The sequence below is a fragment of the Colobus angolensis genome, unplaced genomic scaffold, assembly GCF_000951035.1.
Source record: "Colobus angolensis palliatus isolate OR3802 unplaced genomic scaffold, Cang.pa_1.0 Scaffold126, whole genome shotgun sequence".
Classification (NCBI taxonomy): domain Eukaryota; kingdom Metazoa; phylum Chordata; class Mammalia; order Primates; family Cercopithecidae; genus Colobus; species Colobus angolensis.
Genome location: NW_012113808.1, coordinates 6,215,337 through 6,233,090, shown reverse-complemented (window position 1 = coordinate 6,233,090; position 17,754 = coordinate 6,215,337). Strand labels below are relative to the sequence as shown.

The 17,754-nt window shown below is 39.1% G+C and overlaps 1 protein-coding gene across 2 annotated transcripts in view; it reads left to right on the top strand.

Moving 5' to 3' along the window:
• The window catches only part of TMCO1 (transmembrane and coiled-coil domains 1), a 62,119-nt gene extending 57,137 nt beyond the window's left edge, over positions 1–4,982 (top strand). For both annotated transcript variants that reach the window (XM_011933370.1, XM_011933369.1), the window contains exon 7: positions 4,133–4,982. In XM_011933370.1, coding sequence (XP_011788760.1) covers positions 4,133–4,231 — 99 coding nt within the window. In that variant the 3' untranslated portion in view covers positions 4,232–4,982. The remainder of the gene's footprint in view (positions 1–4,132) is intronic.
• Positions 4,983–17,754: the final 12,772 nt, after the last annotated feature.

The following is a 17,754-nucleotide window of genomic DNA, read 5'->3' as shown; positions in this document are numbered from 1 at the left end:
TGTCCTATGGGTTTTTTGCATAGCAACTATATTTTATATGTGCATGGTGATATTTATATGTGCATGGGTTTATATATATGTGTGTGTGTGTGTATATATGTGTGTGTGTGTATATATATATAGAGAGAGAGAGAGAAAGCATTTGCTCATTTAACAACATAATTGTGATTTTTAAAAAATAGACCTGTTACACGATTTTTTATTCCTTTTTTTTTTTTTTTAAACTTCTTTATGTGGCTTTCTTATTCCTAAGGTAACAGTCTGTTACAGAGAGGTGGCTTAATAAAGGAAAACTGCACTTTGAGTTGTATCAGTTCACTTTCTGACTTATAACCTCTCCCTGCATCAACTTTCTCATCTCAACAGCAGGTATAACTAAGGACTAATATCTAGTCCTTAGAACTGTTTGCAAACTTTAAAGTGTGTAGAAATGTAGGATGTTACTACTATAGAGATGTTAGTGACCTCTGGTCCTTTTACCTGTGGCTCTTGCATCTTGAGACCATCACTTAGTTCCTACAAAGATTTTACTGATGGGAAAGCAGGGGAAATCTATCTGAGAAAAATAGAAGACCTAGGTTTAACCTGTGAGACTATAGGAATTTAAACAGATTAGTTTAGAATTTCACTAAAGGATAAAATTGCATGCAGTAAATGCAGAGCGTTTGTGTTAAAATACAAATACTTGCGTAATGTAACACCAATACATTTAATTTAGTGTTCCCAAAATGGGTCTGTGGCAAGAGCCACAAGGAAAGGGAAGTATAGAGTTGCCTGAATTTCCATGTACTTTGTGGCTGCTGAAGTGTCTCATTTTTAACACTTTTTTGTTGCTGCTGTTGCTATTTGAGATATTCCCATCTAGAGCAGTGGCTTACCCTCAGTAGTCATTTAAATATTTTGAGTTAGTAAATGAAATTCAACAGACTACCAATTCAGTTTCTCGTTTCTTCAAAATATTATTTATTTTTTATTTTTTCAATCATCTTTAAATCACAGTAAACCTATAAAGGGCATCCAACATTTTTACATTGGTTTTTAATTTCTAAAGTTATAAGGACTCATCTATTTGACCCTTCAGAATAACTGAGCAAGAATCCCTTGTGTATTTTTTCTAGGCTATATTACTGTATTTGTTAACTAGACAAATATGTTTATCAGCAGCTAATTCTGTATGTCTTACTATTTCAAATTTTATCTTTAAAGCAATTTCCCTTAATGCCTAGTTTAGTGCTAAATACATTGTAGGTGCTCAGGAAATACTTACTAATTAACTAAAGAAATTGCAAATTAGTGACATCATTTGGTCTTTTTACTGCTTTGTGTAATGGTATTTTTGAAGTTGAGCTTTAAGAAGCTATTTTTATTATGAAAGTAATGCAGGCCGGGTATGGTGGCTCACACCTGTAATCCCAGCACTTTGGGAGGCTGAGACGGGTGGATCACAAAGTCAGGAGATTGAGGCTATCCTGGCCAACATGGTGAAACTGCATCTCTACTAAAAACACAAAAAATTAGCAGGGCATGGTGGTGCGTGCCTGTAGTCCCTGCTACTTGGGAGGCTGAGGCAGGAGGATTGCTTGAACCTGGGAGGCGGAGGTTGCAGTGAGCCAAGATCACACCACTGCACTCCAGCCTGGCGACAGAGTGAGACTCTGCCTCAAAAAAAAAAAAAAAAAAGATAATGCAAAGTAGGCTGGGCATGGTGGCCCACCCTGATAATCCCAGCACTTTGGGAGGCTGAGGTGGGCGGATCACTTGAGGTCAGGAGTTTGAGACCAGCCTGGCTGATATGGTGAAACAGCGTGGCCAACATGGCAAAACCCCGACTCTACTAAAAATACAAAAATTAGCTGGGCATAGTGGCATGCCTGTAGTCTCAGCTCCTCAGAAGGCTGAGGTGGGAAGAATGCTTGAGCCCGGGAAGTGGAGGTTGCAATGAGCTGTGACCACACCACTGCACTGCAGCCTGGGTGACAGAGCAAGACCATGTCTCAGAAAAAGAAATACAAAGTCACATCATTTTCCATCTTTACTAAGGAGAAGTATCCTAATGTACTAACGATTGATTTTTTTCTTCACCTGTTTCAGATGTCTTCTTAAAGCATGAGCTATAGTATTGTGGAATGTATGTATTGAAATATTTTATGGTAAATATAATTTAGATGAGTCCTTAAAGTTATGTCCTCCATATTTAAACATTCTGTTGTATTCTAACAGTGTTACCTCAATACACACTCTTACCCATAATAGTCATCATTCTTCATGATGAAGGATTGAGGGTGTGTATGCTTGCAGAGAAGCCTGGGTATGGATATTCTCATAGTATCTTATATCCAGTAGGTACTCAGTAACTACTGGATGAATAGTTTAGTGCATGTAAACCTGCCTACCACAGAATGGAGTTTGTTCTGAAGAGCAAAACTTTAACCTAGAAACTACTGTGTAAGAGAGTCCATTAGATTAAGGGTCAAAACACAATAGGTTTAAATTCTAACTGTGCTCTTAATTTAGCTTTGTAATTCTGGATAACCCATCCATCATACCTTTCTGAGTTTTAGTTTCTTCAGATATAAAATGAAGGAATTGGGCGAGAATACTCAGGATCTCTAAGGTTTTTTTCCTCTTATAAAATGCTACATTGGCTGGACGCAGTGGCTCATGCCCATAATCCCAGCACTTTGGGAGGCTGAGGCGGGCGGATCACTTGAGGTCAGGAGTTTGAGACCAGCCTTATCAACATGGCTGATATGGTGAAACCCCGTCTTTACTAAAAATACAAAAATCAGCTGGGCGTGGTGGTGCATGCCTGTAATCCCAGCTACTTGGGAGGCTGGGGCAGGAGAATTGCTTGAACCCGGGAGGCGGAGGTTGCAGTGAGCTGAGATCATGCCATTGCACCCCAGCCTAGGCGACAAGAGCCAGACTCCATCTTAAAAAAAAAAGCAGCGGGGGCGGGGAGGGGTTTTGGCCAGGCATGGTGGCTCACGCCTGTAATCCCAGCACTTTAGGAGGCTGAGGCAGGCAGATCACCTGAGGTCAAGAGTTCAAGACCAGCCTGGCCAATGTGGTGAAACCCCATCTCTACTAAAAAACAAAATACAAAACTTAGCTGGGCATGGTGGCAGGCACCTATAATCCCAGCTACTCAGGAGGCTGAGGCAGGGAGAATCACTTGACCCAGGAGGCAGAGGTTACTGTGAGCCGAGATCGTGCCACTGCACTCTAGCCTGGATGACAGAGTGAGACTCCACCTCAAAAAAAAAAAAAAAGCATTATTATGAGAACGAAATACATTTTTAAAAACTGAATAAAAGTGAGTTTCTTAAAAAATTGCATTAGATGTGGATGAAACAATGTAAAAAGGTGGGGGCTGCTGAAAATTTAAGAGAATTCTGAACTCAGAGTGCTTTGCAGGTTTCTTAGTACTTTCAACACTGTAAAGAAACTGAAACTGATTTTTTAGACAGAATCTCACTCTGTTGCCCAGGCTGGAGTATAGTGGTGCAATCTTGGCTCATGCAGCCTCTGCCTCCTGGGTTCAAGGGACTCTCATGCCTCACCATCCCGAGTAGCTGGGACTACAGGCGTACGCCACAACGCCCAGCTAATTTTTTTGTATTTTTAGTAGAGATGGGGTTTTACCATCCTGTCCAAGCTGGTCTTGAACTCCTGGCCTCAAGTGATCTACCCGCCTTGGCCTCCCAAAGTGCTGGTATTACAGGCGTGAGCCACCACACCTGGCCGAAACTGAAAATTACAGACAGTGCAGTAATGACAAATCCAGCCAGCAGACCCATACTCAAAGAAAATGCCCATAAGAAATAGCTAATGAATATTCTTCCTATGCTTCTTGTTAAAAAGATTATCTCCTTTTATCATTGTCTGCTTGAAAAAAATCAACCACTTTCATTAGTAGACCAAGGTCTCATCAGGTAAGGAAGGCTTTTACTGTTCTATGATTTTCATTACATTGTAGGCCTTTTTTAAAATAACATAGTGATAATCATCCTATTGCAGGTCATAATGATACCTTTAATCTATATGAGTTTCCTTTGCCTGAGAGCTACATAAAATACATCTTCTGTATATTTGATATTAAAACCCTATCCTTACTCTGTTTTCTTCACAGAACATTCAGAAGATTCTCGGCCTTGCCCCTTCACGAGCTGCCACCAAGCAGGCAGGTGGATTTCTTGGCCCACCACCTCCTTCTGGGAAGTTCTCCTGAACTCAAGCAGAACTCTTTATTTTCTATCATTCTTTCTAGACACACGCACATCAGACTGGCAAATGTTTTTTAGCAAGAGCCATAGGTAGCCTTACTACTTGGGCCTCTTTCTAGTTTTGAATTATTTCTAGGCCTTTTGGGTATGATTAGAGTGAAAATGGCACCCAGCAAACTTGATAGTGCTTTTGGTCCTAGATGATTTTTATCAAATAAGTGGATTGATTAGTTACGTTCAGGTGATGTTTATGTAATGAAAAGCAAATAGCATCCTCCTTGTTTCATTTACATAAGTATTTTCTGTGGGACCGACTCTCAAGGCCCTGTGTATGCCCTGCAAATTGCTCTCTAAGAGTATTTAGAGATTTAGAAGAAAAATTTAGTTTGTATAACCCTTAATTGTAACTGTTTGTTTTGTTGTTGTTTTATTTCAAGCCAAATATATGATATAAGATCAATAAAGAGGCCAAATTTTTAGCTATTTTATGTACACGGAGAGATCTGTGTCATTTTGTTTTGCCATATTTCTAGATGTAAGTTTTAGCATGGGTCAGGAAGGACTAAAATAAAAGTTTTTAAGGTACTGTAGTTTTTGCCATACTTGACTCATATACTCAAAATACAGACTTGTGCTGGTGTAGGAATTGGAAAGCAAGAGTGGAAAGGAACGTAATAACTCGTGGGAGTTTAAAAATGACGATCTTGGCAAGTAACACTGATGTCTGAAAAAAAAAATTAAATATAAATAAATAAAAATAAGGGTCCTCAGCTGTTCTCTTCATATCCTCTTACAGTCTCTCAGATTCTTGTGGGGGCACTCTTAGATCCCCCTTGGAGGCAAGGTTATAGTTATATGTTATTAATCTTGCAGAGCTTCCTTTTAGTCACAATAGCCTTCAGTTTCTGCCATGCCCCTTCATAAGGGAGAAGGATGTTTGTACCATGATCATCCTTTCTTGTATGGGATACAAGAAACAGTGGTCAACAGAGAAATAAAATATATGCATGTATATATGGATAAATTTGAGTGTTTTGTGGATTATCTAATTTAAGGATTATCCCAAGACAACTCTACAAGGTAATTACTGTTCTTACTTTCATTTAACAGATGAGGAAACTGGGGCAGGGGAGGTTAGTAACTTGCTCCGCATCACAGAGCTATTGAGTGGCAGTCAGGATTTGAATTCAACCAGTGTAAAGCCGAATAGTCCAGGCTGTCAAGCTCTATATTACAGCCTCCTCGTAGGTATGTGGTGCTTCTCTTCTCATCACCACATCTCCTCAACTAGAGCTCTCTAAAGTTGGACTTTGTCTTTTTTTTCCTCCTTTTTACAAAGTAGTCAACATGGGTAGGAACACAGCAGGAGCTCAAAGCAGATGAAAGGGAACAGAAGTCCCTATTTTGAGACTACTTTTATCAGAATGATGTCTGATAATGGATGGTGATGACTTTTAATGGTCTTTTCTCCATATCATTGACCACTCTAAGCAAAATAATAATTTGAATGATAATGAAGAAAATTATGCTTATGATAACAATGACAAATATGAAATATCTAAAATAAAACATGAAACCATCCTCAAAATTCTGCCATCATCTTTTTAAAGTGAGAATGTATAGCACACTCTATCACTCATACCCTGAGGCTTTGAAGTTGGTGCTTTCTAGTCAGATTTCTTATGGACCAGGTTTTCGTATACAAATTATGTTTCCATGCTAAAGAATAAATAAGAGGGAGAAGTTAAAAAGGAGAGATTACATCTATTCACCCTATATCATTAAAAAATTCTTTAAAATTTTTTTCTAAACTATTCTGCTTATGTATATTCACTCTATTCTTAAAAGCACAATAACAAAGATACATTACAGAGGAAATAAACCCATCACAACAATTAAATTCAAGGAGTTATTAAGGGCTACTGCAGCCTCACAATTAGTTTTTTAAAAGTTTCTTGTCCTGAAGAAATTTCAAGACTAGTTATTTGGATGACACTCTAGGTCCACAGCATCACCAGATCACTGGAGATGACATTTCAAGACAGGCCTCTGAACATCTCTCATAACACATAATTTGGTTATTTTCCCTGTGTAAGAGATGGATTGTCTCCTGTCTAGGGAAAAAAACAGCGGTTACTAATATCTGCATTAGTCTACTCAGGTTGCAATCATAATATGCTAAAGTGGTAAAGTTTAAAAAATGATGGTAAACCTGAGTTTATTAACAGGTTACATTCTAAAAGCTAAGCTAGTTTGGAAACTGGAAAACAAATATGTGTAGGTATTCATATGCCCTTGACCAGACTGGACCTCTTTCTTCCCAGGTAAGTCATTCTCTCCAATGGGGCCAGTTACTTAAAATGACATCAGACAATTGATAGAGCATCTAGATCTCCCTTACTTCTTAAACAAAAGCATTTTGCCACAACTAGTATGGAGTAGGTTTTTTTCAGACTATACTTATTTTATGTATCTGAATACTGCCCTTTAAGTAAAAGTACTATATACTTTCTCTTCTTTTGGATTAATTCTGCTTAAGTCACAATCTTTTGTTTTAATTTATTCTAGTTCGAGTTTTAAAAACATTTTAGAATAAAAAAAATCTCAAAAATATACTATTATATATACATACATATATATATATAGAGAGAGAGAGAGAGGGAGAGAATGAATGACTAAAGAACACCTAGGTAACCCATCCTCCACCTTTGACAATTATTGGCTCCTAGCTAATTTGTGTCATCTGTAACCCCACCTGCTTTTGCCCTTTCTGTATTATTTGGAAGCAAATCTTATCATCTGTAAATATTTTAGGGCTTTAAAAAATATGTATAATCTTAATACCATTTTTACACCTAAGAAAATGGACAATTTCTTAATATTATATGTTGTCTATTGATGTAAAAAGTTTTGGCAGTTTTTTGGAATAAGGAACCAAATAAGGTACTGAATATTGCAGCTGGCTGATACGCATCCTAAATTTCTTCTATTGTTGTGGTCCTCAAACTAGAGTGTATCAGAATCACTAGAGCCTTGACCCTCGCTGGGCTCCACTCCAGAGTTGGTGATCTGTAAGTCTGCTGTGGAGTCTGGGAATTTGCATCTCTATAACAAATTCCCAGGTGATGCTGAAGCTGCAGGTTTGGGTTCACTCACCTATTGGTTTATCAGCATCTCTCTGCCCTCTTGCAATATATTTGTTGAAGAAGTGTTGTTCACCTTGTAGAGTTTTTCTTAGTTTGGATTTTGGTGATTGCATGCTGGTTTTTTCATACTATTGGTTGTCTTTGTAATGTGAGCAGTTTTTGATCTATTAATTAATGAGGTATTAAAAATGATGGTATTCTAATTCTAGTATTCCTTCATTTATGATCTAAAATGCCTCTAGATAGAAACTTCCCCTCATCTACTTTTTGGGAGAAAATTAAGAATAAATGCTTAACTCCTTGGTCTTCAAAATAATGAGCTGTTTATTAATATCCTCCAATAGTGAATAATTAATGTGTATGTCATTATCTATTCATGCATTTAGATATATTTGATGTACTTCAGTCCACTGAAGCTATTTCTCTTATGAATGCTCAAATTGGCCCATTTTTGGCCAGTGAGAGCCTCTTTCATTTGGCTCCTGAGTCTATTTGCAGACCCTCGTTGTCATTGGTAGCATCCTTGCTAAGTGATATAACAAGATGTTCTAAGGCTCATCTTGTGTATTTCCTGCATGACTTGAAAACAATTTCTCCAAAGAGGCTTGTTTCCTCTTTACTGGAAAATGGCATTTGGCGATTGCGATCAGAGCACTAGGAATGTTGAGACTGGGTTTTTAGGTTTCTAAGCCTTTCTGTGGACTAACATCGATATTATTTGTTGTTGTTTTAATATAAAATACAGCATGAAGTTATACTGATACTCAGGGCTACAGAATTTTTACTTAATTTCTTTGGTCTGTGTCTCCTTTATCAAACTATACTGAGAATTCCAATTTGCAGCACTCGGCTGATATAATTAGAATATTACACAATTATTCATTAGTATAAGCTAAGAATGTACACTCAGAAGTCTCAGAATATTAACATAAACATTACCAACAATATAGTTAATGAAAATAGGTTAAGTTTTGTTTTTGTGGGGTAGAGGACAGGGAGGATTGTGTAAGGTATATCACACTATGAGTTCACAGTCCAAATACTGAGATTTCAAGTTATCTGGAATGATTTCTTTAAGGTTATTGCCAGCAGAATATACATTTACATTTGTTTTATTTCCAACTTTTAGAGATTTCTCTTTTACTTTATATAGCATTTTGATGCGTTTCTAGGCTTTGCACAAAAAAACATATTTAAGCTATAAAGCAGAGATTAACAGTTTTCTTATGGGTTCAACCCCAGTCATAAGCCCCATAATTTGTGAAAAGATGGGCAGGTAAAATTGTTACCAGAAACAATTTAATTTTTAGCTAATAGTGGGGCTGGCAGGGACATGCTCTGCAGTGACATTGCCCCCTTAACACTTCACACTTGTTGGCTAAAGGGAGGAGACCTACTGGGAAGAGAATACCATGTGGGGATGTCACCAACACTGACTCAGATCCTTATCACTGTCCCCTTAATTTTTCTGCAATTGCCTACCAGGTAGTCTCCTTTATTCTAGTTTTCCTGACTCCAATTCACCCTCCATCTTGCTGTGGGAATGATTTTTCTTTTTTTTTTTGAGACGGAGTCTCACCCTGTCACCCAGGCTGGAGTGCAGTGAGGTGATCTAGGGTCACTGCAACCTCCGCCTCCCAGGTTGAAGTGATTCGCCTGCCTCAGCCTCCTGAGTAGCTGGGACTACAGGCGCCCGCCACCATGCCCAGCTAATTTTTGTATTTTTAGTAGAAATGGGGTTTCACCATGATGGTCAGGATGGTCTCGATCTCCTGACCTCATGATCTGCCTGCCTTCGCCTCCCAAAGTGCTGGGATTACAGGTGTAAGCCACCGTGCCTGCCTGCCCCATTATATCTTGTCCTCTAGCTAAGCAGATTTCTTAAATTCTGCATTTTTCATGTTCTTTTTATTTTTATTAAAATAGAGATGAGGTCTCACAATGTTGCCCAGGATGGTCTTGAACTCTTGGGCTCAAGTGATCCTCCCACCTCAGCCTCCCAAAGTGCTAGGATTACAGGCGTGAGCCACAGTGCTCAGCCTTTCATGTTCTTTTTCGACTTTACTACCTTTGTTTTCTCAGACTGGAATGTACTTTCTCTTATTTGGCTGATTTTCTTCTCCTACTTTTTCTACCTAGCATCACCTTTTACATGGTTGAGTTAGATTTCTCCTCCCTGTATTTCTGTTAGAGCCTTTCATATATGAGTCACTCATTTAAAAATGGACAATTAACTTTCTAAGCTTCAATAGCCTCATCTGGAAAATGGAGTTAATAACTCAGTCAAAGCTCCCTTATCTGATTTCCACTTATCTGAGTCTTCAGATGGATCCTCCCAGTTCCCCGTGAAAAGCTTGATGACCAGCATCCACATCACACTGAACGCTCTCAACCATGCTTGGCCAACATAGTGAGACCAGCCTGGCCAACACAGGGAAACCCCATCTCTACTAAAAATACAAAAAATAAGCTGTCAATTGTGTAACATAATTTATCCTACTTATTGTAATTAAATACATGGACTAAATATGTTAAGTTATGAAATATGAATACAAAAGGATTACTTCTGTGAAAATTAAGCTGAATGACTTGGAATAACAATAAAAAATGTTGCTAAAAATAATTGCTGTTGGAGAAATACAAAGACTAATAAAAGTAACAAAAAATTTAGAAAGATTCAGCATTATTTCTTAGTTTTTTTTTTTTTTTTTTTTTTTGAGACGGAGTCTCGGTCTGTTGCCGGGGCTGGAGTGCAGTGGCCGGATCTCAGCTCACTGCAAGCTCCGCCTTCGAGGTTTACGCCATTCTCCTGCCTCAGCCTCCCGCGTAGCTGGGACTACAGGCGCCCGCCACCTTGCCCGGCTAGTTTTTTGTATTTTTAGTAGAGACGGGGTTTCACCGTGTTAGCCAGGATGGTCTCGATCTCCTGACCTCGTGATCCACCCGTCTCGGCCTCCCAAAGTGCCGGGATTACAGGCTTGAGCCACTGCGCCTGGCCTATTTCTTAGTGTTTTAATTTATGCTCCACTTTAAAGAAACCAAATCTGGAAATCAGACGTGATGGGTTTTGTTTTGGTTTATGCAGACAAAAAAACAGTATTTCAATCAGTAGATTCATACTCAAGGAAAAGGCCTTGGCCCTACATCAAAAGTGAACAAGTATATATTTGTATGTTTTAAGTTAAAATAAACATGTCTAAAGTATGTATATATGTATTTTTTCATAACTGTAATTAACTTTTTAGATTAACCTACAAATTACTGGTTCTAATCATGTCAGATGAATAGGTTTTTACCTCATAGTGTTCTTGATGGATTCTGTAAAGCAACTGATACTATGCCTGGCATACTGAAGGCATTTGCTCTTCAAACACAGGAATCCTATGAGGGAGATAGGATATCTTTTTTTATTATTTCCACTTTATGGTGACAAATCATGATTTATCCAAGATCATACACCAGTAAGTAACAGAACCAGGAAGAACCCAGATCCTTAGTTTTCAGGGTCCACACTCTTTCTACTGCAGCACCCAGTAGGGCTGCCTCCACTGGGGCTACAATGTAAAAGTGCTTAACTTGAATCCTATCTGGACCTGTTACCCTACATGCAAAAGATCTTCAAAATATCTTTACATAAGACAAGTCGGGGTCTTCAGAGTATCATTTAGATGATTATCACTGTCTCTATTCCATTTTTTGACAAAGCTTTCCCACATTACTCTCATTGTCTAAATAGTATATTTTAACAAGACTTTTTGAATCTTAGAAGAAATTTAAAAATTATTCCACTGTCACCAGATGAATCGGGAAGAGGATAAACTTAAGTAAGTCTACTTAAGCCTACTAAGAGATGATATTTCAAGTTTCAAATGGCCTTCTGCAGATGGAGGCTAAGCACATTTTAAAACCCAGAAACATATTTGGCTCCAAAATTCATCTGGCTTCTCAGGAATCCTTACATATAATGTTTTTTTAAATACAAAAGTGATTTTTGGGTTTATAGCTATTTCAGCCATTTGCTGAACGGTCAATTGGATCTTAAACAGGTCATACATATCAAGAAAGTAGAAAAAGTCTGAAAGCTTGATCTGGTGACAAATTGTTCATTCCAGAGAAAATTTTACATTTTTAAGCAAAATGGGGCAATACTTTAGTGCAGTGGTCTTCAAACTTTTTTGACCACAACCCCACAGTAAGAAATACATTTTTATTATTGCATTCCAGATATAGAAGTCCCATGAAACAATACTTACCTCTTATATGCACTTTGATATTTTATTTCATTCTTCGAAAAATTTGGTCATAATCCACTAATTTTACCGCTCACTAATGGGTTGCAGCAGGCAGCAACTGATTGGAAGAAAATAAAATAAAAGTTCTCTTTGGAACTTGAAGAATAAGGAAATTTGGGTGAAGTCAAGTTTGAAGCACTAAAGACCACTTTAAATTAGATGTGGTGTACTTATCTAAGATTTTGACTACATTGTAGTAATGAATAACTTGGTGAAAATAATCAAGAACAACCAATTTTCCAGAAAGGCATTAGCAAAGAGTGTGACTTATTTTCTCAAATATACTTTCTGGAAGACCAGAAAGTGCAAGAACCTGACATTTGTATCATGATATAATTGCATACATTTATTCACCCATTCACCAAGCACATTTAAAGCAAGACCTCTGTGCAAGACCCTGTGCTATGGGCGTTGTGGACACAAAGGTGAGTTGAGTAGAAATCTGCTCAGAAATCTTACAACTGGTAGCTACTGTGAGCATCGGTTTCCACAAAAGAGGACAATAATTCCTGCAATGGCCTGCATACTCATAAAACTGTTACAAAAATGAAATGAGAATAATATATGTAAAGATTCTTTGCAAATTATAAGGAAACATTACTAAAAACAGTTGATTAGTGTTCAAAAAATTTAGATTCATATCCTTTCTATATACACTAAGAAACCATTTGACAATTTGTTTTTCTCTTTTCCCCTGTAATCATTAATTTATAATGACTCTAGATTGGAGTTAGATGATTTTTCTTAAGATTATTTTCATTTGTCTGAAAGCTTTAACTTTATCAAGTAAAATCTTGCTGATAAAGCACTAGACTTGTGGATGAACACATTTCATTTTCTTCTAGTCTTGGCTGTGCTTCATGTTCACTGGATAATTTAAGGTATACCATTTAATTTTAAACCTTCTCTAATAAAAAATAAATAAAACCCATTTCCTGCTTATCTCACTAGATAGGATTTATTAATGCACAATAAAAATTAAAACATTCAGAAGACTTCAAATAACACGAAGTACTCTTCTTATGTCTACTAAAAAATGACAGGACTACAGGTACAGGGATCATAATCTCTATAACTGATATGCTGCAATCCTTAAACACCCTATCGATGTGAATATCACCTCCCCATTGTGATTCTTCTCCGCTATGTCAGAGCAACTCAACAGGACCAGGGTAGGTGAAGGGATTAATAATAACACATAATCTGTATCCTCTAGGAGGAAGGGAAATAAACATTAATATTTATGATGAGGTAGGTACACAGAAGGAAACCATTGATTATATTTGGTGAAGACTTTGGGTACTGTGTCAGCAAAAGTTTGCAATATAAAACCCTTGCTTTCAGGCATCTTAGAGTATAGATGGGATGGCTTTTGAATGAACCAATAAAGTATGGTAAGTAGAGATGAACACTGTGTTATAGGAGCATAGAAGAGGATATCTAACTCAGGTCCAGGAAGGGTTTCTGAAAGAGGTGACAAAAACCAAGTTTTGAAGGCTTTATTGAAGGTGGGTGGAAAAAAAAAAGCTGAAGGAGAAGCCTTTGAGACAGAACGAATAATGTACACAAAAGTAAAGAGGCAGGAAACAGTAATTTAGGATGGGTGGAGCATGGGGGACACGTGGGGAGGTGGCAAGTAGTGAGGCCAGTTCAGGATAAGTAAAAGGGTTTAGTTTGAAATCTCTGAGAAGCCATTGACTACAAGCAGAAAGTGGTATAACTAGATTTACCTTTTAAGATCACTCTGGTGGCAGGATGGACGTAGATTAGATAAAGGCAAGCCTTTGCAAAGGCTAGGAGGCTTTTGGTCAATGTTAGGTGCCTACAGTATGCCAGGGGATACTGTGGTCACCAAAAATATGCATAATCACACCTTCATGGAGTTCCAATCTGGTGGAGAGAAATAAATCTCAAACGAATAACTAATTACAAAAAGTAAGTGTTCAAAATAATAACTGTGAGGGAATATGACCTTCGTCCAGTCATGATTTACTCTAGTTACGTGGGATAAACACTCGGACAAATTAGGGGCTGTACAAACCTGGGAAAAGGGAAAAATGGGTAAGGCGCAGTGGCTCATGCCTGTAATCCCAGCGGTTTGGGAGGCCGAGGTGGGCAGACTGCTTGAGCCCAGGAGTTTGAGACCAGCCTGGGCAATATGATGAAACCTCGTCTCTGCTTTTTAGGGAAATGAAGTGTTTAGGGAAATGGCCCTGCCTGCTTTTTAGGGAAATGAAGTGTTTTGTATCCACTGTGCAGGGGAAGGGAGACAGATAGAGTAGATCACACACTGAGGAAACTTCAGAATGGGTCCCCTGGGCTGAGTGTGGTAGCTCACACCTGTAATCCTAGAACTTTGGGAGACCGAGGTTATGTGAGGTCAGGAGTTTGAGACCAGGCTGGCTAACATGGTGAAACCCCGTCAATACTAAAAATACAAAAGTTAGCCGGGTGTGGCGGTGCGCACCTATAATCCCAGCTACCTGAGAGGCTGAGGCAATAGAATCGCTTGAACCTGGGAGGTAGAGGTTGCAGTGAGCCGGGATCACCTCACTGCACTCCAGCCTGGGCAACAGAGCAAAACTCTGTCTCAAAAAGAAAAAAACTGGGGGGAATGACTTTTGGATAATACAAAAATATTGAAAAATATGCACAATGATTTAGAGAGGCCATTCAAGATAGAAGTGGGCTGCCCGAAAGGGTGATTAAGCCTAGTTCCTTTGGCTTGCTGGCTTCTCTTAGTCCATATTTTGCTTTTTGCTGCCACCTGGTTCAGGGATAGTTCTATCACTACCAAGTACCCAGCCTGAAGTTGTGGGGCACCAAAAAAAGCAAGTTGGTGATAAAGATTTCAAAAAGGCAATTTAAATATGTTTATCTCATTCTTGAAGTTCCTTCTTGGTTGTTGAATGGGTTTGCTTTTTCTAGTCTTCCTTCCTCTTTGCTGCAACTCAGCTCACTGCTTATATGCGCATGCCACCTAGTGACGAAAATTGGCCCTGCCTGCTTTTTAGGGAAATGAAGTGTTTTGTATCCACTGTTCAGGGGAAGGGAGACAGGTAGAGCAGATCACACACTGAGGAAACTTCAGAATGGGTCCCCTGGGCTGAGTGTGGTAGCTCACACCCCTAGAACTTTGGGAGACTGAGGTGGGCAGACTGCTTGAGCCCAGGAGTTTGAGACCAGCCTGGGCAATATGGTGAAACCTCGTCTCTATAAAAAATACAAAAATTAGCCAGGTATGGTGGTAGGTGCCTATAGTTCCACCTACTCAGGAGGCTGACGTGGATCACCTGAGCCCAGGGAGGTCGAGGCTGCAGTGAGCTGAGACCGTGCCACTGCACTCCAGCCTGGGAGACAATGAAAACCCATCTCAAAAATAAATAAATAAGAATGGGTGCCCTAATGGGGCCAACAGGAGGCTCCCTGTGGTTGAGCATGACGACACAGACCTGGTAAATGCACAGCAAGCATTATTACATCTTTTTATTCCTAGACTCTCCTTCTGCCACTCCTCAAGCCTCTCAATATACTTCCATGTAAAAACAAAACAACAAAAAACAATAAAAGGCTTTGTTTCCCCCTCGACAAGGTGAGAAATCTTAAAAATAGTAGAGAAAGAGAGCAGGTACATCTGGGAGGGTCTCTCTGGCATGCCTTTTGACCCCCTTGTCCCTCTTCTGCCGGGACCAGCATGTCTCCAGTCAGCTGAAGCCTTCCTCCTTCATGGCTCACCTTTGCTCTGTGTTTAATTTTCAATGTGTTCTCTGCCTGTTCTTTGCTGAGCCCCCATTCTTTGCTGAGACTTTGCTAGATTTTCCATTTTATCATAGAATACTCCCACGACTTGAACTAAAAACCTAAATTTATTATGAGGGAAATGTCAATGTAATTACACAAATATATCTGATAATCCATGATAATTCAGAGCCCTGCTGAGCAGACGCTGCTGTTTCTCTGCTCCTCTGTCTGAGGACCAAGAGGCAGGGTCAATGTGCTCCTAGCTACCCATTGCCTCATCCTCTTTTTCAAAAAGCCTTTTTTTGGCCGGGTGCGGTGGCTCATGCCTGTAATCTCAGCACTTTGAGAGGCCAAGGCGGGTGGATCACCTGAGGTCAGGAGTTCGAGACTAGCCTGGCCAACATGGCGAAACACTATCTCTACTAAAAATACAAAAATGAGCTGGGTGTGGTGGCGTGTGCCTGTAATCCCAGCTACTTGGGAGGCTGAGACAGGAGAATCGCTTGAACCCAGGAGGCAGAGGTTGCAGTGAGCCGAGATTGCACCACTGCACACTACCCTGAGCAAGAGAGTGACACTCTGTCTCAAAAAAAAAAAAAGCCTTTTTTCTTTTCAGTCTCACATATTCAATCCACAAAATTCTGTCTTTCTTATTAAAAATAACAATTTTAATATACACATTTGGTACAAATACAAATATCTGTGAAGGTATAAAATGAAAAGCAAAAATCTGTGCCTCTCTTCCCTATGCTGTCCTCAAGCACCCTCCCTTACTTTGAATTCTAAAAGGTAACCATTGTCAATATTTGGTTATCTGTGATGGTCACATGATGGTCAACTTTGTGTCAACTTAGCTAGGCTATAGGACCCAGTTATTTGGTCAAACACCAGCCCTGATGTTGCTGTGCTGTTATTTTTTAGATGTGATAAACATTTACAATCAGCAGACTTTGAGTAACACATATTACATTTTGTAACATGTATGGGCCTCATCAAATCAACTGAAGGCCTCACAAGCAAAGACTGAGGTCTCCTAAAGCAGAAGGAATCCTCAAGATTGCAATGTAGCAACCTTAACTTAGTTTCCAAATCGCTGCCCTGTGGAATTTGACTCAAGACTGCAACTTCAACTCTTATCCTGAATCTCCAGCCTGCTAGCCAGCCCTACTAATTTCAGACTCGCCAGCCCCCACAATCACACGAGCCAGATCCTTAAAATCTCTCTCCCTGTCTTTTTATCCTATTGTTTCTTTTTCTCTGGAGAACTCTGACTGATACAGTGCCTGTATTAATGATGGAGATGGCCCTCTGTCTTGCCAAATCCATTCTTCACTCTCATAGTTAGTTTCCCTTGCAGTTCTTTGTGGCATTCAACTAAGTTATCTCTGCTGGAATGGGAAGAGAAGTGATGTGAACCATTTCACGCCTTACCAATGAAAACTTCTTGCTATTTTTCTTCTCTGGATGACTGGGAGGGTCATGCTGGGAGCGTCCTTGGAAACCATGTGTTGAAGATGGCAGCCTGAGTCTTTCAGTAACCATGTGGAGCTGAGTCCCTTCTTCCCCAACCCTGCTCCTACAGATTTTGAACATTTTACTTAGTTGTCTCTGAACTGTTAGGTAAATTGCAAAACAATTTCTATTGTGTGTAAACTATTACATTTTGAATCTGTTTAATAAACTAGCTTAACTTACCCTAATGTAGAAATCCAACACCTAAAACATAGGGATTGGCTTAGCAGATGCACAGCAGGAGGTTAGGAACTGGTATCATTGACTGAAAGACGGAGCCTCTTCCTATGCCATGGCAAAATATTTGGTAAAACTGTTGCTGTGGTAACTTGACAAGCAGACACAATTCTTATGGTACTGGTACTTCTAGGGAAGGTAGATGGAATGAGCCAGAATGTAACTGTGAATTGGCTGCTGCTGGCTGTTTTTGGCTAGGTATGTTCAAAAAAGAGATGAGCTCAGAGTAGAATCTACTGGTTTGCAAGTGAAGGAAGGGAATAGAGTCCAGAAGCTTGGGAACTTAAAGATTTCTAAAAGCCAACTGCTTCAGTACCATAATAGCCGAGACAAGACTTGTAGCTCAGAAGACTGTCATTGAGACATTTCAGTCAGACAAAGATCTTCTTTGAATCATGCCCAGTTGTTTCAGATAGTTTCAAGACAACTGACACTAAATTGAAAAAAGAGGGTTTGGGGCACGAAAGAAAAGAAATAAATAAAATAGGCTTAAGTACTCTCTCTAGAAAGGAATCCTGGCTATGGCTATTGATTGGCACATGGTACTGAATAGAAGAAGCAAACAGATTAAATGTCTTGTAAGCTTTTTTTTTTTTTTTT